This window comes from Pleurodeles waltl, chromosome 3_1 (assembly GCF_031143425.1).
Source record: "Pleurodeles waltl isolate 20211129_DDA chromosome 3_1, aPleWal1.hap1.20221129, whole genome shotgun sequence".
Classification (NCBI taxonomy): Eukaryota; Metazoa; Chordata; class Amphibia; order Caudata; family Salamandridae; genus Pleurodeles; species Pleurodeles waltl.
The window spans coordinates 1,782,614,962-1,782,642,672 of NC_090440.1; the positions used below are offsets into that span (position 1 = coordinate 1,782,614,962).

The 27,711-nt window shown below is 43.4% G+C and overlaps 1 protein-coding gene across 3 annotated transcripts in view; it reads right to left on the reverse strand.

The window, feature by feature from the left end:
- Positions 1–27,711, reverse strand: part of VPS8 (VPS8 subunit of CORVET complex) — a 1,496,959-nt gene that overhangs the window by 1,314,942 nt on the left and 154,306 nt on the right. For all 3 annotated transcript variants that reach the window (XM_069225817.1, XM_069225815.1, XM_069225816.1), the window contains exons 4-5: positions 22,929–23,022; positions 7,996–8,028 (exon numbers count right to left, since the gene is read on the reverse strand). In XM_069225817.1, the coding sequence (XP_069081918.1) occupies positions 7,996–8,028; positions 22,929–23,022 (127 nt within the window). The remainder of the gene's footprint in view (positions 1–7,995; positions 8,029–22,928; positions 23,023–27,711) is intronic.

Sequence of the window (27,711 nt, forward strand, 5' to 3'; positions counted from 1 at the left end):
CTGTTTGATATACCTGCACTGCTCCCAAAAATCAGTCTGAGGATACTAATTAAAAAATGTTGCCTCCAATTTCAAATTCCTTGACATTTACAGTACGTCTTAAAGTGTTCAAACTGTGCATTAAGCCATTTTATTTCTATATACTTCATTAATCTATTCATAATATTTAATTTTCAAAGCAGTCACGGGCCCCCTGAGAAGGCTTTGCAGACCCCAGTGGGTCCTCAGACCACAGGTTGGGTACCACTGCTGTAGGACATGACCAAGGGAGTTTATGTTTCCATATGTTGGGGTTATGGTACACAGGTGAAGAAAGGGAATGCAAAATGTTTGAGTCTGGCTAAAGAATATGCCTGATGAATAGGGGGATAGCCAGAACATGAGATAATATACCAGGTGTATGGATTATTTTTCAATAAACTCCTTGAAGGCATTGGGGCTATTCTCCCTTTGTAATGACACTTCCATTCTCTCATACGTAACTAGAAATAGATCTCACTCATGAAAGAGCAACTATTGAATGGCTTGTAAAGTCCGCACATGAGCACCATTATAGAAGACTTCACTACTCATCCAAAGATTATGCTTTGCCCTAAAAAATCTAATATGTATGGCAGGGCTTTGCTTTCCCTGTTCAGAGGGGCTATCATGTGCACATAGTCGAAGATGGGTTGTGCCTAAAACTGCTTCACAGTGGCATCAAAAAAAAATTGCACATTACTCTTTAGATCATTTGCTTTGATTCTTTTTGAGACCTGTCCTGTTAGGATGTTATTTCTCCTGGACCTATTTTCTAGGGCCTCTTGTTTCTCCTATAATATGAAGTGCAGGTCCTCCATCATGTGATATAAGCAATAAGCTGCTCATGCTCCAGTGAAAGCTTGTCAGCTGTTTTCTTAAAGGAACAGAACTCCATCACACAATTTGAGACATCTCTTAGTTTTTGGAGTTCCTGTTTTTCATCTCCTATAACCTAGCTAAATTCTTCTTTCAAGTTGCTGAAAGAATTTGTTACTTACCTGTAATGCTTTTTCTCCAGTATTGGTATTTTTCATAGATTCACAAGCTTGAATTTTTTCCCTTCGTCGAAGTGGGAGTCCCACGGTACAATAGTAAGCAGTATATATCATTCTAATAGGCTGTAAAGAGTACGCAGAGTTCATCTTACAGCCTACCTATGTCCTTTTTGAAAATGGACCAAAGTTGAGCAGTGAGGCGACAGCACCCTTTAGAACACTCCTCACTGACCAAGAAGGAGAGCCTCTGAGGGGAGGTTGCATGTGAATCTATGAAAGATACCAATATTGGAGAACGAGAGTTACAGGTAAGTAACAAAATCTTTCTCCGGTAATGGGGCATCTTTTATAGATTCACATGCTTTAATCAGAAAAGCTAGCAGTGCAATCCATAACAAAAGTATGCATGAATATAAAAGCGGATGGTGGGTATAATAACATTGTATTATACACACACACACACACACATATAAATATACACTCACACATACATACATACATACACACACACATATAGAACAAGCTCACCTTACTGGAAAAGATGCCGAAGTACTGCTTTAATCACAGCTGTGTCAGGAGTATGTGCTGCATCTAAACAGTAATGTTGGGTAAAGGTGTGCTTGCTCTTCCAAGTTACAGCACAGCATATATTTTCAATGGACACCCCAACAAATAAAGCTGTTGTTGTGGCAATTGCTCTAGTAGAGTGTGATTTCATTTTCTCTCATAAAAGTCTGTCCCCCTTAAGAGTGGCAAAACTGGTTAGTAAAGGATATACATGTCTCACTATGGTAGGCTTAGAGGCTGGTCTACCTTTATTGTTGCTGCCATAAGGCACAAAGTGCTGATCAGTAGTGCGGATATCTTTAGTTTGTTCCAAGTAAAATTTCAGACATTTCTTATCATCAAGAGAATGCAGTGTCTGTTCCGCTGGTGTCTGCGAATTAGGGATAAAAGTCTTAAACATAACTGGTTGATTGAGATGAAAATCAGTGGGGACCTTTGGAATGAACTTGGTATTAGTGCGGAGTATCACCATGTTGTCTCTGAATTGTAGGAAAAGTCTCCTGATAGTGAAGACTTGAATTTCGATTACTCTCCTAGCAGAAGTAAGGGCTAGTAAGATAACGCCCTTCCAAGTGAGAACTTTTAGCTCAGCTTTGTGGATTGGCTCAAATGGATGTTTAATCAATTGGGGCAACAAGGTGTTAAGCTGCCGTGCAGGTGGCAGTGATTTTATTGGCGGAAATGCCCTGAAGAGTCCTTTAAGAAATTGAATTATTAATCTGTGCACCCATAAGGAAGAAGATCCCAGAGTTCGTCTAAACCTGGAAATAGCAGCCAAAGTCAGATTTAGCTAGAGATAGCAAACATGCTAACACCTGTTCAGGAGGAGACGCAATAGGATGTATATTAGATTTTTTGCACCAAATACAAAAATGTTTCCATTTGAGGTGATATATTTTGTTGGTAGACTGAGCTGCAGCTTGTGCAAGAATACTCAGTCAATCCTCTGGAAGGTCTAGGTGCTCTAGCTCATGGTGCTCAGGAGACAAGCTGACAAGTGCAGCAAAGTCAGGTCAGGGTGGAGGATCTGGTGATGTTCATCGACAACAAGTCCGGTTAAGGCTTGAGTTTAATGTGGTTGTCCATCAACAGCATGAGTAGCTCTGCAAATCAATATTGTTTGGGCCATTGTGGGGCTATGAGGATCAACTGGCATATCTCCTGTTTAATCTTTCAAAGAACTCTGGGGATGTGGGATCGGGGGAAAATCGTAGGCATAGATCTCAGACCACTGCATCGAAAGGGCATTCCTCCAGGATGTTTTTTGTGGGACCTGCTGGCTTTAAACCAGCATTTCTTGGACTCATGCGATGCAAATAGATCCAGATTGGGCTTGCCCCAACGCTGAAAGATAGTGTCTACGACCAGTTGGTCCAATTCCTATTCGTAACAACTCTGGGACGTTCTGCTCAAGCGGTCTGCTAGAGAGTTGTGTACTCCTGGGAGATGTTCTTCCCTTAAGTTCACTTGATGTCATAGTGCCCAGCACCAGATGGTTTGAGCTTCTTCGGACAGAATCTTGGACCATGTACCTCCTTGCTTATTGAGGTAATGCATACTCATTGTGTTGTCTGTTTTCTTGAACTCCTGGTAGAGAGGCAAAACCCAGGAAAATTGCTCTGAGTTCTAGGAAATTGATATGCAGATTCATCGGTGCTGGGGTCCATTTGCCCTTAATCTGTAGATCTTGAAATGAGCTCCCTATCCTTCTAGAGAAGCATCTGTTGTAATGATGTATTCCAAGACGGGAGGAAGGAAAGCAAACCCCGATGAGAGGTTGTTGTAGTGTGGCCACCAGGGCAGAGCTCCCTTCATGAATGACGTGATGTTCGCAATGTCGTCGAAGCTGCCTTCTGATTGGATCCATTGGCCTGCCAATTGCTCTTGGAAAGGTTGCATCTTGAGATGAGACATCATGCCCAATAGAGACTTGATTACACAAACTAAACCGCACTCTCTTTTCGAGAGAAGATGAGCTAGAGTGGACATTTTTTGCTGTGTGTCTACAGATAAGAATATTTTGTCAAGTAATGTGTTGAGAATGGCTCCCAGAAAGGTTATCCTCATGGAAGGTGGAAGGAGAGACTTCTGGAAATTTACTGTAAGACCCAGTGTTTGAAACAGATGAAGACACCTTGCAGTATCCATTGACGCCTGCTGTGAAGATGGAGCCTTTATCAACCAGTCGTCGAGGTAAGGGAAAACATGAATGCCCTGTTGTTGCAAGTGACCTGCCACTGGAGCAAGTAGCTTTGTGAATATCCGGGGAACTGATAGTAAGTGCCGGCTACTGTAAACCTAAGGAATTTGCGGTGGTTGGGATGGATGGGGATGTGGAAGTAGGCATCTTGGAGATCCAAACTTTTAAGAAAATCTCCATGATTGAGAAGCTGGAGAATTTCTTGCTGAGAAACCATATGGAAAGATTATTTCTTCAGGTAACGGTTGAGTTTCCTGAGGCTGAGGATGGGACGTCACTGCCCTGATTTCTTCCTTATGAAGATAAAACAGGAGTAAAATCCCTTTCCCTTCTAGGAATGTGGAAAATGTTCTATGGCTCCATTTGATAACATGGCTACAACTTCCTCAGGAAGAAGACAAAGTCGGGTTAGAAGAAATGATGTTGGTGGAGTCTGGGGTGGAAATTGAGTGAACTCCAGAGTATGGCCATGTTCGATGAGGTCTAATACACCCTTTCTGTAGGTATTTTTCACTGATGTAAATAAAAGGGAGATTTTGGCACCCACCAGATGGTAAGAAGGGAATATAGCCAGCACTTTGAAACAGTCACGGTTTCCTAGTGGTGTCTCTAGAGAAAACGGTCTGCTTTCGTCTAGGCTGTCTGGAATAGGCTGCCGATGGTGGAGGTCGATAAGGTTGATGTTGTTGGGAGGCTGGTTGAAAGGGCTGCTGATATGATTGCGGCTGGTATCTTTGGTATTCACCACAATACAAATATGATACGCGGCCACGTGCGCTTCAAAAAGGAGTCCTGCGGTATTGGAACATTCTGAGGGATCAAGCTGTCTCTGTGTCTCCCTTTATGGATTGCAGGGCGTCAGCTACATGCTTCCCAAACAAGGAGTCGCCATCAAAAGACATACCAAGGATCTTGGTTTCCATTTCTGGGCTGCATGGCGTGGCTTTAAACCAACCTTGACATCGGAGCACAGCCGAACCTGCCAATTGGCAGAGGCCAATGGATGCAATGTCCATTGCACAGTCGACAATCTTGGATGCCGCTCTTTCGCCCTCCTGTAGAATATGCATGGCTTCTGATTTCTTAGCTTCATATCTAGATCTCATGCCGAACGATATGTCCAACCACATTTGGCGATCGTAAAGCCACAGAATTGCCAGGGAGTTTGCGGTGCGGACAGTTGTACCTGACATCACAGTGAATCACTTGCCAATGCTTTCTAACCACCTATCCTCTTTGTCCGGCGGAGGTGTTATTGTAGAGGCAGGATTCTTCGACCTCCACTGTGCAGCCTGAGAAATCACCAAATCAGCCTTTGGGTGGCTTATCAAGAAAGCAGCTGAGTCCTATGGAGCCTTATACTTTTTGTCTATCCTAGGAAGGACAGCAGTAACAGTGGCCGGCATCTTCAAAATTCTAACTCCTTCCGCCCATATATAATCAACAATTGGAATTGTTCTAATCATTCTAGATTAGTCCTTGAAATCATAAAGAAAGCAGTCTGTCTGCTTAATAGTGACAGACAGTTGAAAATGCTTTGCTGCTCTCTCCATCAATATGTGGAAACCATCAATATCTGCAGGCAGAGAATCTGCTTGGGGCGGTGGAGAGGAAGGTTGAGAGATGAGATAATCATCCCATTCAATGTTTGTGGTGCAGTTGTCAATTATCCCGCTTTCATCCTGGTCTCCCTCATCATTGTCTGATGAAAAAGGGTCGTCTTGAGGGGGCAAAGCAATACATGATTGTGCAGTTATCCTCGGAGTAGTAGGTGGAGGAAGATGCTCTGGAGATGTAGACGACAGTGCTGCTGATGGTTGTATTGCAGCTGGCGTTGGGAAGCACTTGTAATAATCTTGAAGCATACTCTGTAAATTTTGCACTAGAGTAGCTGGAACCTGGACCGTGTCTGTTGGTACAAGAGGAGGGGAATATTGTTGGTATTGCCTTGGATAATGGTGATTCTGGTAGACAGGTTTATAGTAATCTTGTTCCTCCTCGTCATCTTGGTACTTTACATGTAATTCAGAGGGACTGTATGCTGTTCCAAACATCCCTTGGTCATCAGAGTTCTGGATATCCAACAAATGGTTAAGTGCAACGGGAGATACTCCAGCAGGCAACGTGAAAGCAGGTGGAAACGCTGTGGTGGGAAGACAGCTGTCGATGAGGTCGTCCACAATGAAGGCAATAATAGAGTGGATCGTCTTTTCTTTGGTTTTACTGATGGAGAGGTGGATTTTTCCAAAATTTCTGACACCAACGGTGTCGTCAATGAGGTGACCATTGACGAGGTGGTATTCGTAAGTGTCGTCGACGTGTTAGTCGATGGCGGTACCGACAATGATGCCGTCTTCGATGGTGATGATACAGTCTTAGTGGAAGTGACGGTCGTTGTTTAGGCTATGGATCTCGTCGTCATTGGCAAAGTGGTCATCGTCATAAATGGTGAAAGCATCGTCAGGCTCCCAAGCACTATTGTTGATGATTGCTGTAAGGTTTTTGGTGTCAATGACGATATTTTAACAGTGATTTTCAGCTTTTTTTAAAATAGTCCAGAGGAAGATTTAGGCTTCAACAGAAGGGGAGAAGAAGGTGTCCAAGGCTCAGATTTTGAGACAGAAGAAACTCTTGTACGTGTTTACCTCATGTGCGGAGCTTTCTGCAGGTCCATGATGAGTCTTTTTTAAGTCTTTTCTGCTATGATGATGGAAATCATGCCTAGATCTTTCCCTCTTCTTGGGAGTTTGCGAGGAGGTAGAGCACTCACTACCTTCTCCCTCAGAGACAACAGTCTTAGATTTGAGCTTTTGGAGCCATAAGAAAAGTCTTCCCTCATGATCTTTGAGGGTTTTTGAGGAGAAAGTTGTGCATATCTTACAGTCCCTCACCTTATGTGATGGGTGAAGATAAAATATACACTCCTTAGGAGGGTCTTCTTAACGCCGTCTTTCTTGTCACAGGTAGCACACAGCCGGAAAAGATCTTTTTTAACCAGTAATAACATACTGGCAAAAGAATAGATGTCTGAAGATCAGGAAACATGAAGAAACTGAGCAGAGCTCAGAGAGACTCCTTACCTACAACGTGCAGTGAAACTCTGAGGGAAGATGCCCCTGCTGGGAGTGTTCTAAAGGGTACTGTCACCTGACTGGTCATTGGTCTGCTCTGGTCCTTTTCTAAAAAGGACATAGATTGGCTGTACGATGAACTCTGCATTCTCCTTGCAGCCTATTAGACTGATATATACTGCTTACTACTGCACAGTGGGACTCCTACTTCGATGACGGGAAATGATTCAAGCATGTGAATCTATGAAAGATACCCCAATACTGTAAAACAATTGCTTCATAAAGTTCTTGGTGACCGCTTCCTTATCTTCCAATATGGATAATTTTCATTCACTGCCAAATGCTGGGAGCCTTTTTTCAGGGAACCCAGCTGTTTGAGCAAATCTGTAATATTGTTGTCTCTTTTGAATTTGCTGCTACTGCGATAGTGTGTTTTGCTTCAGAGTGTATGCGTTGCCTACTGAAGTATAATGTTATCCCTCAGTTCCTAAATCTGCACTCGTGTGACATCTGGGAGTCTCTTTTGTGCTAGCAGTGCTGGACCATAACCCCTGCATAATTCTCTAGGGCATTAGCTTTTGTCATGCTAGGTCTATGTAGATGTTTTCAACCACATGCAAGTTGATAGTCAAGGAACCCTGCCTGTCTGTCCCGCTAAGATTGTGGCTAGTCCCATTGGAAGGAAGATAATAATGGTGGATGGCTCTTCTTTACCAATCAGATGTAGTTCTTGTTTGTCTAAGTGGGGGGAGCCCCCACCTCTCTGGGTTTTAGATGTCTCAACCTCCTCTTGCTAATAAGACTAGTCAGTGAGGACTGGCCCTGGGACTGTGCAAGAATCTCATGCAAGCTTGCAAGAGTGCAGCGGATGCAGTCAGTTGTGAATGTACACTAAGTGATTTCCAATGGACTTCACACACGCGGGACATTGGTCTTTTTAATCACAAATAAGAGTATCTAACAACACCAAATAAATGAAACAATCCCTTTGCAATATAAAAATAACTGATAGCAATCTAAAACGTCATGTTGTGTATAACTGCAAAATGATAATAATCAGAAATCATTTTAGACATATACAATAATTTAGAAGTGCTTTGTGTAATCATGTTCCAAACAGCATATTTAAATGCATACTTACTATGGCAGTTGGTAAACCGGCATCCACTTTTTCCTTAAAGAATAAAGAAAGGGAATGTGTTATTATTCCTTTACATGATAAAAACCCAACTGCTTTTGCTTGTACTTTTCACCAAACCACCTTTTTGTGCCTGATTTCCACTTCTTTTGCTGAGAAGTGATATGTAAATGTCAACATTATACTTTATTGTTACATGTTACAGATCAGTAAACTGGTTTCCTGCCCTTACCAAATCCAAGAACACACCAATGTTACTTCTATGGTCCGCTTTCGTTGTTTACCACAACTCATGTCATCAATATAAAACAAGTACTATCAAAGCCTATATACATGGCTATTTTACAAGTGAACGAGATTCATCCAAGACTGGTGATTTTGCATGTGTGGTAGGTAATGTGGAAGGGTACGCTGGAGATTGTGATGAGTCAATGATAACATGGATAAGGGAGTGCACTGATGATTGCACTCACTCATCCGACTGTTGTGTCCTTCACACGGAAATGGAAACTTAAAGCAGGTGTGACATCCAAATGTATTCTGCTAGTGAAGTAGTCTGGGCTTCATAAGTCTACAGGAAAATATATATGATCAAATGGCAATGTCTCGGACAGTGGAGGAAGTATCAGTGCTTCATTTAGAGGTGTGTGCTATGCAAGAACAGGGTTTTTTAAAACCTAGAGGAATGAAGAATATAAAACAGCAGGATAAGTCAGAAGTATGCCTATAAAATTATCAAACTGCATCAAAATAGAAAATATATAAGTAGACCAAGCCCATTTGGAATCCCCCTAGCTCTCCCACAATTCCTACTTCATGCAGGGCTCAAATGGAATCTATATTCAGTCTCATGATGTTCATTCTGCATGAGGAGTTATGTGGAGCCATACTTACCCATCAAAAAATTGCTATTTATCAATTTGCTAATAATATGTAATTATGCCTTAACTTAAACTTTTCTATGCGTCGGACAGCTGGGAGGTGTCCGATGCTACAGTGCTCATGTGTGTCAGTTGGCTCCCGGCAGTACGTGCACATGGCATTTCAAATCCCTCTTGTCCGGGCACCAGAGGGATTTCTTTTACAAAGAAACAGCCCATCTCCAGGAGCGGTTTCATTGTTTTCATTAAAATGACGCTCATCGCACATGGTGCGCTTACGTCATTTCAATGGAAACGAAAGATTGCACTTTCCTGGCCTCGATGTTCAGGAGGCTATCTCATCCCCGAGCACCGAGGCAGCCAGGAGAGGTATCAGTGGGAAGAAGAGAACCTCCGCTTTCCAATGATAATCCTCGCTACTGGATCCCTGCTTGATCCCTCATTATTTTTTGGGAGATAATAATCCAGTCTTTCAGACCTCCACGGAGGGCAGATAGGGGCAAAAGCTCCTGATCTGCCCCCTGTGTGGGGGGAGGAGGGGTGAGAAAGTGCACTAGGCGGCAGGAACTCCATTTCCTTATAATATATACGGGTGGGGGGCTGCTCAAAACGGGCACTGGCTGGGGAGCTGCCCAAAATGGGCATGGCAATCCTCCCCACCCACCCCAAATATGTTAACAGTTTTTCTGACCCCCTAGGAGGAGGAAAATGGGGGAAATAGCCTCTGATCTGCCCCCTCTCCCTCTCTGGGGGATTGGAGAGGGAGTGAAGCCCGCCTGGCACCAGTAATTAACTTTTTTTCAAAACTGAGGTGGGGGCTGCCTAAAATGGGCTAGCCAATGCCCCCCCCCACCAAAACATGTAAACAGCCTTCCTGCCCCCTGGAGGGCAGAGGGGCGATTGGGGATTGTAACCCCCGATCTGCCCCCCACCAGGGGGGTTGGGAGGCAGAAAGCCCACAAGACACCAGGAAATCATTTTTTTTTTTTAAAAGAGGGGTGGGGGTATGACAATGCTCCCACCCCAAATAAATGGGGATGAAGTCTTTCTGTCCCCCTTGGGGGCAAATGGGGTAATTAACCCCCGATCTGCCCCCCCCCCCCGGGGGAGCAGACTGCCCAATAGAAGCCAGGAAATTTCAAAAAATACAAAACAAAAAAAAGAGGGGAGAGGGCTGCCCACCACCATTGGCATGGTTATGCCCCATCCCAATTTAAGGGGTTAACAGTCTTTCAGCCCCCAAGGACTAAAGCATCTCATCCTAATGCAAGCAAGAGAACATGTGACTCTTTTGAGTTTTTATTTTACATATGGGCCAAGAGTGCTTGGCTAACTCCTAATATTGTCCCACTTGCAATGGTGAGCAACTGCACTTTTTGGACTTGGGTACGCTGCCACCTGGAGAAACCCACCAGGTCCCAGGCACTTCTGCAAACTAAACATCTGGGTGGGTCCAAGGTGGTGTGCTTTACATGCACCCCACACCATTTTCTTACCCATAACGTCCTGCCAACATCCAACTTTGCCTGAAATCATGCATTTTCCCTACATTTCTGGGATGGAAACGTCTGGAATCCGTAGGAATCCACAAAATTCCTAGCACTAGCACTGCCTCATCTGTACCAATAGAAATTCTGACCCACTTGTGCAGCTGCCCAAAGCAGAGACAGCCTAAAAACATTAAAATAATATCTGCCCTTTTGGACCCTCTTTGGTTTCCCCTCAATTTCTACACATTTGTGACTCTTCCTTTCGCAGGCACTTGGCCCACCACCACAAGTGAGGTATAATTTTTATCGGGAGACCAAGGGGAATGGTAGGTGGTAGGAAATGTGTGCCAGTGAGATGATCCCACGCAGAAATGTGAAGAAAATGAGTTTTTAGCTAACTTTGAGGTTTGCAGGGAATTCTGGGTAAGAAAATACTGAGGGATCCACACCTCCCCGAACTCCCTCAGGTGCCTAGTTTTCAGAAATGGCTAGGTTTTGTAGGTTTCCCTAGATTATTGCCAAGTCCTGGACCAAAAACACAGGTGCCCCCCTTGCAAAAACAGGTAATTTTCTGATCAACAATTTTGATGTCTCCACAATAAGTTTTGGGCCATTCGTTGTCCCTGGCACTAGGCCTATCCACACAAGTGGGGTACCAGCTTTATCGGGAGACTTGGGGGGAATGATGTTTGTGGCTCCATTCAGATTCCAGAACTTTCCATCACAGAAATGTGAGGAAAATGTGTTTTTTTAAGACAAATTTTGAGGTTTGCAAGGGATTCTGGGTTACAGAACCTGGTGAGAGCCACGCAAGTTACCACATCCTGGATTCCCCTGGTTATATAGTTTTCAAAAATGTACAGGTTTGCTCGGTTTTGCTAGGACCCAAAATCCACAGCTAGGCACATCTTGGTGGGGGGGGGGGGGATCAGTTTTGGATGGAAAAATGTGATAGGTCCAAGTTGCGTTTTTGGCCGTGTTGTGGGCACTAGGTCTACCAACACAAGTGATGCACAATTTTTTATCGGAAGAATTGAGGGAAACACAGAAAAGTAGAACACACGTTATTGCCAATTGTCTTTCTCTGTATTTACGCCTTCCAAATGTAAGACAGTGTGTAAGAAAGAAGTAATTTTGAGAAATGACCTCTAATTCACATGCTAGTATGGGTAACCCCAATTTCAGAGATGTGCAAATAACCACTACTTTTAAACTCCATATCTTGTACCCATTTGGGAAATATATAGGTTTCCTTGATACCTATTTTTCAATGGCGATATTTTACCAAACCCAGTACACAATGAAAAAACATGCAAGGGGCAACTCAGTTATTGGCTCTAGTTAGCTTGGATTCTTGGAGGACCTACAAGCCCTATATATCCCCGCAACCAGCAGGGTCCAGCGGATGTAATGGTATATTGCTTTTGAAAATCTGCCACAATTTGATCAAGTTACACATGAAAACTTAGACGCAAATGGCTGTTTTTTCAGCTCCATTTCAATATTTTTTTTTATTTCAAGTGTTACTTTCTATAGAAAAACCTTGAAGGATCTACACAAATGACCCCTTGCTGAATTCATAATTTTATCAGAAATATATAGCTTTCCAGGACTCACCATTGGTTTCACACCCATTTGTGTCACTAACTGGAAAGAGGTTGAAAGCGCAAAAATTTGGAAAAATTGAGTATGTCTGAGTAAAATACAAAAACTGTTGAAAAATTTAATTTACTGATTCTAGTCTGCCTGTTCCTGAAAGCTGGGAAGATGGTGATATTAGCATAGTTGAAGCCATTTGCTGGGGAAAAACGAGATTGTTTCTCCTGCAGAGCTTTTTCCCTATTTTTCCCCAAAACACAAAATGTAGCTGTATTTTGGCTAGTTTCTTGGTCCCCTCCAGGGGACTCCACAAACCTTGGGTACCTTTAGAACCCACAGGTTGTTGGGGGAAAAAAGGACGCACATTTGGCATGGATAGCTTATGTGGACAAAAGGTTATGGGGGCCTAACCGTGAACTACTTCAAATAGCCAAAAAAAAAGCTTAGTAGCTAGGGGGTTAAAGAGTTTTTGGCAAATGGCATTCTTAAATTCAGATATTTCTTAGCCACCATTCAAATCTGGGTTTCTGCAGTCAATCTGAAACTCAGCCTATCATTATTTGTAGTAATAGGCAGAGGAAACTTTAAACTTCACATCTAGAATTGAAACAACTGTAAGAACTTAGATGGTCGTCTCACTTGGTTTGTTATCCTCTGCTACATTTCAAAGCTTTTTCCTAGCCTTTGTTTGAGCTGCACCGACGCAAAATTTCAGCTTTCATTCTGTTACAAAACCAAGCACAAATGATATGAAACCAGATTAAGACAGCTCTGCATGGTCTGACCATTACTGAGAATTTGCGAGCACACACAGCCTGAGTGGTTTGTTTCCAATGCAGCACGGCTATTTCTGGAAGATCTAGTATTCAGAAAAGAATGGGCTCGGATTTCTTGGAAGCGCACAAGAGATTGGCTAATCTTAATTATTACAGCCAAGAGAATTTCTGAAGCGCTACTCATTAAAATTCAGGTAGGAGAATGAGCACTTAAGGTATCCATACAGATCACATCAGCATAAAAGAAAAAGTTTGAAGAGATTAGCAAGGAGATAAAGAAATAAAGAATATGTGATTCAATAAAAATATTGCCAAACTCAATAAAGACATTAAGAAATTCACCTGAGAAAATGTATATCGATATACAAGTGAAAATTACCAACCACTACAGCAGACAGTAGCCACCACACCAAAAAGGACACCAAGACCACAAGGATGCATTTTGAGGACAAAATAGCAGGGCCAATACATGGATACAGGCCACAATGAATGGGATGCTTCTTTGAACACATTCCATCTTTCTTGATACCACCAGTTGGGGGCCCAAATACTCAAACAATAACTTTCCTTTTATGAAGCGGTCAGGGGACGAGTAAAAGACAGCAAGGAAGAAGTACAGAAGGTTAAAACGAAGACAAACCACACATAGTTAGGACATACCAGAGGAGGGACACAACCCTGAGCACAAGCACAGCTTAGTTAATAACCTCTCTGATAAGAATTTAGCAGAAACAAAAATGAAGGTACCAGTAAGAGCTTAGGCTTCATACCCACATTCAAAGAGGACCATTTCAATTTCTACTGTGAATTATCAGAATTCTTTCGGAAGATCAGGTAACATACTTTTTTCAACGATAATACTAACACACAAGAAAACTATTCAGGTTACGCATTCCCTCTACTTTCTATCAGTCAGCAGCTGTGACCCCTGAAGAGGTAGTAACTTTAGTAACATTTGAATAAACTAGCCGCAAGGCGGTCAAGTCAAAACCACCACGCCATATCTTCCATAACATGATGAAAGATGAACACAGAGCACTCGCCTCATTATCAAATGATGACAAGAGGCAAGGGCGGAGACACTGAAATTTTGAATACAGAAGCTTACAGAACAGAATGTCTGTGCTTGCTGAGTGACCACAAAAACTACAAGGTTCTCCCTGCGCACTCAACAAAGGAGATGGCTAAAGAAATAACGACAATGGTACATGAAGCGATGGTGTTGAAATGAGTCTTGAATAGATAGGTACACAAAGGCAAGATACCACCTCCTGTTTCGGGAACTGGTTCCATACTAGAACCATTCTTTTGACTTTATGTGGTGTCTTCTTAAAACCACTGGTTGAATTGATGCCTTCATTCTTTAAGACAGGAAAGATGACCATAATTTATCCAAACCGCAGAAAGCTAGCTCTCTATATAGTACACTAAAATAAAGTACATAGTGCAGAGAGTCCAGTGGATCCCTAAAGGTTTACAGAGGCAGAATAGATGGATCTAGTGCTCTTTTTGTGGTATCATAAGTAAGCAGTTAGGCTTATCAAGGAGTCATGTTAAGCATTTGTTGTACTCACAGAAGCAATAAAAGAGACACACATTCAAAGAATAAATCTGAGACCAATTTAGAAAAATAACATTTACTTTTATATAGGCTTTGAACCAATGAACTTTGTTATAATGTAAGCAGTTTTTAAATCCAAAATACTTTGTGGTTGCAAACACCGACACAGTGCAATTCAATGTTATCCTATGGGACGAAAACAAGAATACAGTTTCGCAGGTAAGTGCATGCCTTGCAATCCCAGTCTTCAGGGTTTTAGACTAGCACCGGGCATGGTTCAGGTTGGTACTAAGAGTGCACCCACAGCAGCACGGGGGTAGCTGGGTGCAGAGGTCAGAGTCAGTGCCCAAGATTAATCAATGGAGAGTTGGGGGGATGATGATGATGATGATGATGATGATGATGCGCTGTTCCCAGGTAAGTACAAGCGGAGTCAGAGGTTGGACTCCGGGGATTGAGGTCGAGCAGCGGGCGGGGGGCGGGGACATAAGGCATCACCAAACGTACACCCTCACCTGCGCAGGGGCAGCTGGGTGCAGAGTGCCAACATATCATTGGACAACCAATGCTATGCAACAGCGATAGGGGTATCCGCTGAAGTGCTGCTTACAGATGAGTAAAGCGGGGTCAATCTTCTGGAGATGAGGTATGTACAAGGGGGGCCACATGGCAGCATCAAACTTACACCCTCAACGGCACGGGGAGGCCGGGCGCCGAGTGCCTACACAGCGCTGGGCAATGTTATTCAATGCAGGAGATGACTTTCAGAATTGGACTGCAGGCTCTGGTCAGGAGGGTGGGAGAGGTCAGCCCACAGCTGCCCAGGTAAGCGGAGATGCCAGGAGTTGTAGGGATACAGACGGTTCAGTGCCCCAAGGCCCAGGCGCTCCAAGTGCAGTGGTGTCCTTTGGCATCAGAAACACCTTACCAGGCAGGTTGCGGTCAGGGGGAGTCCTCGGATTTAGGCTGCAGGCGTCGCTGTGGAGTCTGGCCTGGGTCAGCTCACTGTGGAATCTTGGTCAGAAGCGCTGGGGAATCTTCACTGGACTGGTGCGCCACTTAGACTCAGGCCAGGGGCATCAGGTGAAGAAGTGGTTCCAGGCAGCAGTTTGGCAGTTCCTCAGGCAGACTTCTTCATTGGAGATGGTTTATTTTGGACAGGTCTGGTATCCACGAGGGGTTCTTGGTCTTTATCGGAGGCAGGCAGTCCTCCCAGGCCTTTGGAGGTCGCTGGGCTGCAGGCCAAACAGTCTTCTGGATGCAGATTCTTTGAAGGCTGCAGACAGGCTGGTAGGGCTGAGGCCAAGTCAGTTGTTGTCTTCAGTATTCTCTGCTGGGAGACGTCTGTTTTGTCCGGCTCTTATTAGGTCAATAGGAATCCGAGTCTAGGGTTCAGGGGTGCCACCTAAAAACTGAATTTAGGGGTGTTACAGGGAGTGCCAGGTGGTAACCAATTGGCTACTCACCTTTAGGGCGACTAAACCCTTCCTATTACCACTTCCTTTGAGAAGTGGCATAGCCCTGAGCCTTCTGGCCTAGTTCTTTCCATGCAAGGAGGAATTTAAAAAGTAGTTCAGCTCATCCACCCTGGGGGTGGGACTGGCATGAAGTGGGCACTCCTCATAAGTTATCTAATTTTCTCGACAGTCCTGCTGCCAAAAGTGGGCCCAGGAACTGGGGGTCGGTCTCCTTCAACATTTGGACAGGCCTGGGTCGCCTTTCAAAGGTGGCAAGACCTTTTAAGCTCCCCACCCTGGAATGTCCATCCTGCCCGTTAAAGGAGGTTATCCATCTGCCCAAAGCAGGCCTTTGTCCTGAGCCCTCAAGAGCATTGGTTTTCATCTCAGGGGGTCAGAATTCCGTCTAAGGTGGCTGTACTAGTTTTGACCAGTCAGTACCCACACTAGGAGTTAGAGGTTTTTAGGGGGCAGCTCTAAGGTGCCTTCCCTCTGAGTGCATGTATTAATAAATCCATCACTGAATTCAGTGAAAGTTTATTAATATGAGATGTTTGATACCAAACATCCATATTGTCAGTGAAGCCATCATGTAGCTGAGGAACTCGCAATGACCAGTGTCCAGCACATGTACTTAAAAAGGCTTCCCTGCTCACCTACTACATCTGAGAATCGACAAAGACATAGCAGGGGCATATCTGCTCATACAGGTATGCCCTCACATGTAACATAATGCACCCTGCCTTTAGAGCTGGAAGGCCTGCTAGAGGGGTGACTTACATATATTGCATGCAGTGTAAAGGAGACAGGGCACATAGGCTGTTTGCCATGCCGTGTTTTCATTTTAGTTCTGCACCAAGACACCCAGCAAGCAAAAGCAGCACTGTGTGCACGTAGTGAGAAGGTCCCTGAGGGTGGCACAAATCGTGTTGCAGCACTCCAGAGCCTTCCTGTAGTACCCCCATGTCCTAGGAACTATGGGTACCATTTACTAGGGACTTATAATGGTGGCTAAAGGTTTGGCAATTGAGAAGTTTTAGGGCAAGATCTGGCACTGGGGACCTGTTTAGCAGGGACCTAGTGCACTTTCAGTCACAATTGCACCAGAAACCTGGCAAAAAGTGTGGGGGGAGGGGTGGACCGTGTCATAATAGGCACTTTCCTACACAAACGATCAATTCATAGAACAGCAGCACCAGAATAATCATAACATTGTACATAGAGGAGTTATACATTAGTATCACTCAAGATGAGACACTGAAGGTGAGCAAAGAACTGTTAAGAAGCATCACATTCGAGCACACTGCACCAGTCACTATTGTAATGGCTTGTGCTTCTATGGCACAGAAAATATATATTTTTTTAATTCAATGACAATTTCTAACTTCAGAAATAGGGCATGTTAGCCCCAAGCCTAGCAATTCTGTACAGGCTCACTTAGAGAAAACATACATGTACACTGATGACAAACCCCTATAAAGAACGCATCTCTCTGTGGCAAAGATACATAGATCACTTCCTAATAAGTGGACCAAAGTGGAACTGGTCCACTGCCTTTTAACATGGATCAACAGTTTAGACACATACTTGAAGTGTACATCCACATCATCGGAGAAAGTCACCTCTTTATTGGATTTAGACATCCCAATCATTGAAGAAAGAATGGCCACCAAGACACACATCAACCTAACAGACCAAAATAGGCTACTGGGGTTTGACAGTTGTCATCACCGGGCATCAAGGGAAAATCTACCTTTTGGACTAGTTCTTCATTTTAGAAGGAATTTGTGTGACGTCGAACACTATATAATACAAGCAAATGACCTAGCCGGAAACTGCAAGCAAGGGAATACCTACACAGAATTATACAAAAGGATATGAAGAGAGCAAGAAAAAACAGTGAAGATCTACTGGAACCAGCTCATAGATCCTAGACCCCTCCCAATCCGGATTCAGACGCAACCACAGCACCGAGACTGCACTCCTCGCCGCCACAGACGACATCAGACAACAAATGGACAACGGCGAAACTTCAGCCCTGATCCTCTTAGACCTTTCCGCCGCCTTCGATACAGTCTGCCACCGCACCCTACTTACTCGCCTCCACGAAGCCGGAATTCCAGACAAGGCCCTCAACTGGATCTCCTCTTTTCTCTCCGGTAGAACACAGAGAGTCCGACTCTCACCCTTCCGCTCCGAAGCCACCAACCTCATCTGCGGCGTCCCCCAAGGCTCCTCACTAAGCCCAACGCTGTTCAACGTATACATGGCACCCCTCGCACACCTAGCCCGTCAGCACAGCCTCAGCATCCTCTCATACGCCGACGACACCCAGCTCGTCCTCTCCCTCACTAAAGACCCTCACACCGCCAAAGCCAACCTCCACGAGGGACTGAAATCCATCGCCGAATGGATGAGAAACAGACGTCTGAAGCTAAACTCTGACAAGACGGAAGTCCTCATCCTCGGTCGTTCCCCCTCGGCCTGGGACGACTCCTGGTGGCCCACCACACTGGGCCCCCCACCCACTCCAGCCAACCACGTACGCAACCTCGGCTTCATCCTCGACTCAAATCTCACCATGTCCAAACAGGTCAACGCAGTCTCCTCCTCCTGTTTCAACACCCTCCGCATGCTCTGCAGAATTTTCAAGTGGATCCCGACGGAAACCAGAAAGACGGTGACCCAAGCCCTCGTCAGTAGCAGACTTGACTACGGCAACGCACTCTACACAGAGTGGCATGACTCCTCCCCCCCCCCCCCCCCCCCAGCGCCTTGAAACCCTAACGGGTACATAGCGCGCTTTATAAATTAAATGATTGATTGATTGATAAATTACTCAATATAGACTCATCTGCATGATAACTTTCTCTCCGTTGTTGAATAAGACCATCATCAAAAACCGGCACAGCTTTAAGAAGGACAGATGATCATGAACAAACCTGTTTGGCTTTAAGAGGCTGCAAAACCTGTTGGACAGACTTGCACATACATGTCCTGGTAGCAGAAAACCTAAAGAATCCCTAACCAGGAGCTGGGGACTACCGGAGGTTAATGGTCATTTTGTTTGTGGCAGCTGTAATGTATGCCACCTGACTAGGCATACAAAGAATTAGATCATGGTCTCTGAAAACCTTGTGAACAAGTCACACAATCATTAATACATAGAATTGTGTTTATTTGATCACCTGGAAATGTGGGTTAAGGTATGTTTATGACAACCACACCTATAAAGACACAAAAACATGAACAAAGGAGTACTATTTAATGCAAGTGAACCACAACCAAAATGTTTGTTCACTTTTTGAAGCTCCACTACTTCCCTGATGACATGATTGGAACAGTTTTGGAGACCATTTCTCTAAGCCTGAATATGAAAACACAACTGTTTCATAAAGAACAACAATGAATGTATATCCTATTGACAACCATTAATTGCCTTAACAATGAAATTCCATAGACCCAACTGAGGAGTTAAAGAAATTTAGTGAACATGAATATTTCTCATGGCCGGTCAAGGCATAACTACACCTATGCTTTCCATGCCCGACCAACAGACATTTAGTTAGATTAAGTATACATATTGACAGTAGTATAAGTCCATAATTAGCAATTATTATAAAATAAATACTAAAAATGTGGCAGTGACTGGGATCCCCCAGCACAGCTGAATAAAATAATACAATTGGGACACTACTAATGGCGATGTTCTCAGATAAACTGCTGATATATACATATATATTTATCACCAAGGCAACTTCTCAACTCACTTTTGGCCACCATTATGGCTTGACTTAATATCCATTTGTCTAGGATTCTAATAGAATTAATTATAACTACAAACAGTGGAAACATAAGTATACAATATGAGATGTGGTCTTTCGCACACTAGCTGGGATGCCCTGTGGCGGTGTAACAAAAGGGGGTGAGCCTTTAAGGCTCACCGCCAGGTGTTACAGTTCCTGCAGGGGGAGGACAGAAGCACCTCCACCCAGTACAAGCTTTGTTACTAGATACACAGAGTGACAAAGGCACTATCCCCATGTGGGCAGCAACATGTCTGGTGTGTGGCAGGCTAGCACAAACTAGTCAGCCTACACTGGAAGTTGGCTATGTTTTCAGGGGACATCTCTAAGATGCCCGCTGGGTGTATTTTACAATAAATTGCACACTGGCATCAGTGTGCATTTATTGTGCTGAGAAGTTTGATACCAAACATCCCAGTTTTCAGTGTAGCCATTATGGTGCTGTGGACTTCGTGTTTGACAAACTCCCAGACCATATACTCTTATGGCTACCCTGCACTTACAACGTCTAAGGTTTTGCTTAGACACTGTAGGGGCATAGTGCTCATTCACTTATGCCCTCACCTGTGGTATAGTGCACCGTGCCTTAGGGCTGTAAGGCCTTCTAGAGGGGTGACTTACCTATGCCACAGCCAGTGTGAGGTTGGCATGGCACTCTGAGGGGAGTGCCATGTCGACTTAGTCATTTTCTCCCCACCAGCACACACAAGCTGTGAGGCAGTGTGCATGTGCTGAGTGAGTGGTCCCTAGGGTGGCATAAGACATGCTGCAGCCCTTAGAGACTTCCCTGGCATCGGGGCCCTTGGTACCAGAGGTACCAGTTACAAGGGACTTACCTGGATGCCAGGGTGTGCCAATTGTGGAGACAAAGGTACTGGTTAGAGAAAGAACACTGGTGCTGGGGCCTGGTTAGCAGGGTCCCAGCACACTTTCAAATCATAACTTAGCATCAGCAAAGGTAAAACGTCAGGGGGTAACCATGCCAAGGAGGCATTTCCTTACACTATATGCGTTCCTTGTTGTTGCAGGATAACCCTGTACATATTTTTTTTAAACATTAGAATATGATTGTTACGTAACAAAATCATTAAATATCATTGTCAAACAAAGTATTCTTCTACCTCCACTAAACGCAACAGCAGGCCAGTGGCTATTCTGTTACTCTACCATTTACCTCGTGTGCTTCATTCAGAGCAAGACTGGCTGGCTTGCCCCAACAAGTCTAGCCCTCGCTCTACTGACTGCTTATGTAGCATGGGACTGGTGTGAACATTTCCTTGTGCATGGAAAAGAGAAGAGAGGAAGATATGCTTACAATACTCAATCAGTCATCTGTTTATGACCAGGTCAGGTCACTTCCAAATTCGAAATACCTGATCACCTTCATAATAGCTGAAGATACATTTAGATACTGCACAATGCCATTAGGGCTAGTATCCAAGGTGTGGATTTTTACAAAGGATAAACAATAATTTGTTCAAGGATGTAGCATGTGTTTTTTTTTTTCTGGACAACATAATGGTTGTGTGGGAAGTGTCTGAAGGACACTGACACTTGGTTGAGAATGGAGATGATACAAGCAGTCAAACATTAGGTTTAGAGTGTCTGTAGTTGTTTTACTTGGGACATTAAATTAGTGACAATGGAATACACTCTACAAAATATTTGCTAAATTATTAACACAACTTCATTTAGGAACAAAAGTCAGATTCTATCAATCCTGGGGATGTTGGTGTATTATCCAAAGTTTACTGTGAATATGGCTGACTAAACAGTGAATATTAGAAGATTGCTAAAAAGGGGAACACGATTTGATTGGATAGAATTATGTGAAAGAAAGTTTTAGATATTAAAAAGTAGATTTAGTTAAAGTACTAGGTTGAGCAGATTTTATATAAGGAAAATGCTGTTTATCACCAACGCCAGTAAGAAATGGCTAGGAGGTGCATTCATCCAGAAATGAAAAGACGGCAGCAGTACATTACATTTGCATCCAGATTGCCGAACAGTGCAGAATTAGAGTGCATTGAAACAAGCTTCATAAGAGTTTTTGGAAATTAAAACGTTAAAAAGTTCACAATATTTTTTTTTAAGTGGTTACAGATGTTGCAGCTGAAATGGATCACAAGCTACTCCAGTAAATTTTGGATGGGAAAAGATTTAGACAAAAGTGTCTTTGGCTGTAAGTAAAAGGGCATCACAATTGCAAGTACACATTTTTATTATAAGATACATTTCAGGTGTCAGGAACAGAGTGGGAGACTGTTTGCCCAGGTTAACGAGTATGGCTGCAGATCCACCACTATTATAAAAATGAAAAAAAAAAAAAAAAAAAAAATTCAATTATGTTCTTGATGATCCTTTTAAATCCTCTTCATTTGTAAACCACCCTTCACATTCAGGAAGGGATTAGAGAGGCTCCATATAATCACTTTTGCCAGTGTGAAATTAAATAGATCATCTTCACCAAGAATCAAAGTTATTAATCGACAGAGAAAAAAACATTGGGTTTTTACATTCTACCCATACCAAAGCCCCATGATGGAGAGCAAAGGTTGGGTGATACTATTCAACGTCAACCTCTTCACAATCTTCCTATTATCACCCACTTTCCCTGCTTCACCTCAATCTATAGGCTCCTCTTTATGTACTCATTTCACATTGTGAAAGCACCTGTATATAGTGTTATACATTAGCTATGTCTTCAACTTTGCTATGTACAGAGCTCTGCTACCCTGGGGGGCTTGTTTCCCAACGTATAAATAACTCCAATGACAACAAAAGGTACTGAGGGAAAAAAAAAAACAGACATGTGTTTGGGCTTTCAAGATGCTTCATCAAAACAAAAATGATTCGTCTCAGTCATTTCCCGAATGGTTATGCCACCTGTACAAAAATGGGAAAGTTGAAGACAAAGAAGCATGTGGCATAAGGGCTGCTATATACAGGGATCTGGGACCTTCTATTAAAGTATATTTTCTAGACATAATCTAAACATTAAGAAGTAGCCCTTAAATGGTATGCATTTTGAACAATATTTGCTATTAAAAATATATTTTCCCTAAAATTTACATATATCTTTATTGCTTTTGTCACACAAAAAATCCATACATTTACATTCTTAAAAACAATAGGCTAAAACAAAAGCAGATCTGAATACATATCGGTTATCTTAGAAATATTTTGTTTCATCTTGCTCTTAGTTGTCCAGCAGGGGTGGGACATGACCAGAGGGGACCACTAAATTATTTTCTCGCTTTAGTCCCCACTTCTTTTGCAGCTCAATAAGTTCTTAATTTATGAGAAATTCAAAAGGTAAGAAGTTCAAATCCAAGGCACAACACAATGCAAATAAAGCTAACCTACCGCTGCAGACAAAATTTGTGCAGAAATTCCCTTAAGAAGAGAATGTCGCATCACCGATCCATGCCGAGAGAAAGCATCCTGCAGCCTTTTCTTCCTAAACAAGTTCAACAAATAAAAACACTGAAATCAATGATAGGAACTTTGGACAACTACACTTACTCACATATAACAGAAGAGCAATGGTGTTCGTAAAATATTCAAAGGTTTAGAAGAAATGATTCAAAAAGTCAGTTACAATGGTTGATTGATAAACAGTTCTAAATACAAATGGGCTTTCAACCACATTCCTGTAGCAGTGTGCAAAATGTAATGGGCTCAATTACTTACTGGTAATCATCCAAGTACATACTACTGCATTGTGCTAACACCACGTGGTAGGCACCCTGTTGCCTTCTTAAAAAAAAACATTTTTCAATTTCCCTGCTGTTAGAAGCCCTATAAAAGGTGTCTGTATCAACAACCCCTAACGTCCTACAATGGTAAAACAATTATCAATCCTGTCCCAAGACAGTCAAAATCGAAGTGCAAGACTGGCACTTGTTTAGGGACAGGAAAGAATTTTAGTTGGATTATTGAACATTCTCGGTAAGTGAACAAGGGCATTCCTCTGTCTCTCCCCAGTGATACGTTTTGTGGATATATCAAACAAGCGTTGGCAAACCCAAAATAGATATCTTTTTGTTAGAAGAGTTTGGTAGTGGTTGGACAATACAGATGTCCTACAGATGTCCTAAATAGATAATCTTATAACAGTACCACAGTATCACAGACTACAACAATTTGCAAACTAGGAGAAGGGTCTCACTGATTAAAAGACTGCATTACCAGGGGTAATGTTTAATGGAAAAAAGTCAGAAGATAAAATTTGTATTCTAAGTAGTGACCTTAAAAGGCATGTACACCAAACTACTGTATAATGGACACTTTAAATATTGTTCGGTAGGGCCAGTATTGTCATTGCATCTTTCGTGTGCACGTCTTTGTGAACAAAAAAAAAAAAAAGCTTTAAACCAACATGATATCTTGCCAGAAATGTACAACAAAAAATGCTTAATGGCTTTTTAGTGAACTGGAATGTGTGTTTATGACATGTTAGGGTATTAAAACAGAGCACACCATCTAAACAAAAAAGCAATTACTATGTTGTCTTGTAGGTAAATACATCAAGGAATGCAATGGCTCACATCACAAAAAGACTATAATACCCAATCCAAGAAATGCCACAGCAAACAAGGAAAACATAAAATCCAATGGCTGATAGGGACTGACACACACACATACACCACTCTCTCTATCTGTATTTCTTATAGCATTTTTTTTTTTTTACAATGCCATGGTGTGATCCCAGCACATAAAGCTGTAGTGTGGTTAGTTTTACGTATCCTTTGCGCGTTAGCTTCAGGCTTTAGGCCTCTGTGCACTTTGCCCTGGATATATTTTATTAATTTGCTAGCAGCTTAGAGCCTCTGTGCACTTTGCTCTAAATGCTTTTTATTAGGCTTCGTACTGTTATTTTTCAAATAGCCAGTTCTACGGTTTTGTTTTTTATTCATATCACACTGTTTTGCCTACTTCAGCACTGGAGTTCTTCATAACACATTCACTCTGTGCTTCAGTCAAGGATACAGTCTGGTACATTGCCGATAGACGTGGTAGGAGTTTAGACTTGGCATTCCTATGTAGGGACATTTTGTGATCACGCTGACATGTTAGTTATAAAATCACTTCCTTGTCCCAATACATGCAAGAGGGAGATTCCGACCAGGGAACCACAACTAGGCGCTGAACCAAGATCGCAGGCCTTTGCTCAGGTATGAGGGCTGATGTCTCCCCAGTGATCCAGACAGGCAAGTTAGAAGCTTAACATGCTGTGCTCGAAATAGATCAAGCAGAGGGAGAGTAGAAACTAATAGACACAATGATAGCTTTGTTCTTATGTTTTACTCTCCTGGTAACTATTTCAATCCTACTGTGTTGTATGGTTCTGGTTATTGCGGCTCACGCCTTATTAACTAAATTACAGTTGTTTTATTAAAACATTATATAAAACCTATACTGTCTTTGTCATTTGTATATGAGATCATAATGTAAATGAGAGAGTTGGTTTGGATCTGAGTGACCACGACTTCCCTGAGAAGTTCCAAAGATGTCATGCGCTCGGCTGCCCAATCATCTCTTCCCCGTGGGAGAAATGAGGCACTGCTAGTTGGCCGGAGCAAAAAACGGATTTAGGGTGACATAGTTCCTTACACGTGGGTCCGACTCAGTCCCCCACACCGTTATCGATCCTGCTGCCTAGAAATCCAGTGGTCTCATTTAGGATAATGAGAGCCCACGCGACAAAGCTATGTACAACCAGACCGAAAAGCACTTTGACTAGGTAGAACTAGGGACAACACCAGAATGGTGCACCACCTGTCCAGTCAAACCTGCCCCAATACAAAAGCACCAAACTGTTCTCACCTAAGTAAGAACTAAAAGCAGATAATAAGCTCAGGGCAAAGAACGCACACACACCACCAGCAACAGGAAGATGAAACAGGAACAGACAAGACTGAGTTCCATAAGTAAGTATGAGCGACCAGTTCTGGCGCTTTTAAATTTATATTGAAATCAGTACTGATCCCAGAATGTAGCGCATCAAGCCAACCCTCCAACGTCGACCACCTATTCACACACAACGAGATAGACCACAACCATCTGATCACTGACTGATCAACCCTCGCCACTCAGGAAACAGCGGACATCATGAGATCGACCCACTCAGGTTCCCTGCTCCCACCACATCTTCAACCTGGGCCAGAAGAAAATCAGCCAAGTCCTCACTCCCATCATCAACTCCTCCACTGGAACAGCCACCTTCCCTGTATACTAGAAACAAGCTGAAGTCAAACCTCTCCTCAAAAAAACCCATGGCAAACCCCCACAAACTAAAACATTACTGACTCATTTCACTGCTCCCATTCCCTGCAAAAGTACTGGAAAAACCCATCAACAAACAACTCTCAGAACACCTGGAAAAATACAACTTACTGGACTCCACCCAGTGTGGTTTCCGCTCCAACTACAGAACCGACTGCCCTCATTGCCGCAACAGACGACATCCGCATCCTCCTAGACCAAGGAGAGAAGGTGGCTCAGATACTACTCCATCTCTCCGCATCCTTCAACACTATCAGCCACTACACCACAAGACTACACCACATTGGTATCTGGAGCAACGCCCTCAAACGGATCCACGCTTTCCCTACTGGACATACGCAGAGAATCCGCCTACCTCCTGTCACATCAAAACCTAAGGACATCATTTGCGGACTCCCCCAAGGCTCCTTCCTTAGTCCCACCCCTGTTCAACATATACATTACCCCTTTGGCAGAGATAGTGCGCCACTACACACTCAACATCACATCATATGCTGACAATATGCTGCTAGTTCTCTCCATCACCGAAAGATGTCCCACTCCCAAAGCCCACACGTCACCCAGAGAAAACGTCAGCGAGGCCATGTGCCACGTACTCGACTAGATAAGAAACAACTGCCTTAAGTTAAACACAGATAAAACAGAAGTGATCATCTTCGGGAACAACCCTTCACATTGGAACGACACAAGGTGGCCCACTGCGCTCAGAGTACCTCCTGCCCTGACCAAACATGCCAGAAACAGACTTCATCATAGACATCAAGCTCACATTCAGAAAACAAGTAAATACAGTGGCAGCAAACTGCTTCCATCAACTCTACATGCTCCACAAGATTTACAAATGAATTCCTGTCAACTCCAGAAAAACTGTCACACAGGCCACCAGCACACTGGATTACGGAAATGCCCTGTACCTGGGTCTCCCCGCACCACTGCTCCACAGACTCCAGACCACCCAGAACGCTGCAGCTAGACTCGTCCTGGACCTACCTAGAAGAACCCACCTTACCCACCCCCCCACCACCCCACCTCTAGAAACTTCACTGGCTGCCCGTACACAAGAGATGCAGGTTCAAGATCCTCACCATGGCCTTCAAAATGCTCCACAACATTGGACCCAATATCCTCAACCACAGACTCTCCTTCCACCAGCCCAGTAGGGAGCTCCGATCAGCCACCCTCGCCCTCACACATATACCCAGAATCCAGCGTACCCGAAGCAGAGGACGTGCCTTCTCCTACACCGCAGCCAGGAACTGGAACAAACTTCCCACGAAACACACCCACCCTCATAGAATTCAGGAGGAAGCTCAAGAACTGGCTCTTTGAGGACTAACCCTTCCATCCACAGCATCATCTCACAGCCACCCTTCTCCTCCCACAGATGATAATTAGCGCTACATAAAGCTATTTTGGGATTAGATTGGAAGCAGCAGGGCTGTGTAGTCAAGCGTGGAAGGGAACCACACAAGTGTGAATGTCAGATGCTCATCCAAAGTGACAACCAGACAGGAAAAGAACCTGCAAACCAACAAGAAAGCAGTCAGGCCAAACTGCTGCAATGGTTTTATTTTTTTGTGCTTCTACTATGTTAACTATGTCATGCCTAAAAAGACCAGACAGTATAGGGCACCTGAAAAAAAAGTTTGCTAGAGGACCTTTCCGTGAGACAATGCCACGATGATCACACAAGAACGAAGGGCATCAGTCTCATGGTTTAAAACAGCTTTTCTCAAACTGAGGGTCATCAGCAGATTTCTGGTGGGTCATGAATGAGCAATAAATAAAGGTCAATTTAGATATTGTATTTTTCTTGTCATATTTGCTGTGCTTCAGAGACAAAGGTCATATGTCCGGTTAT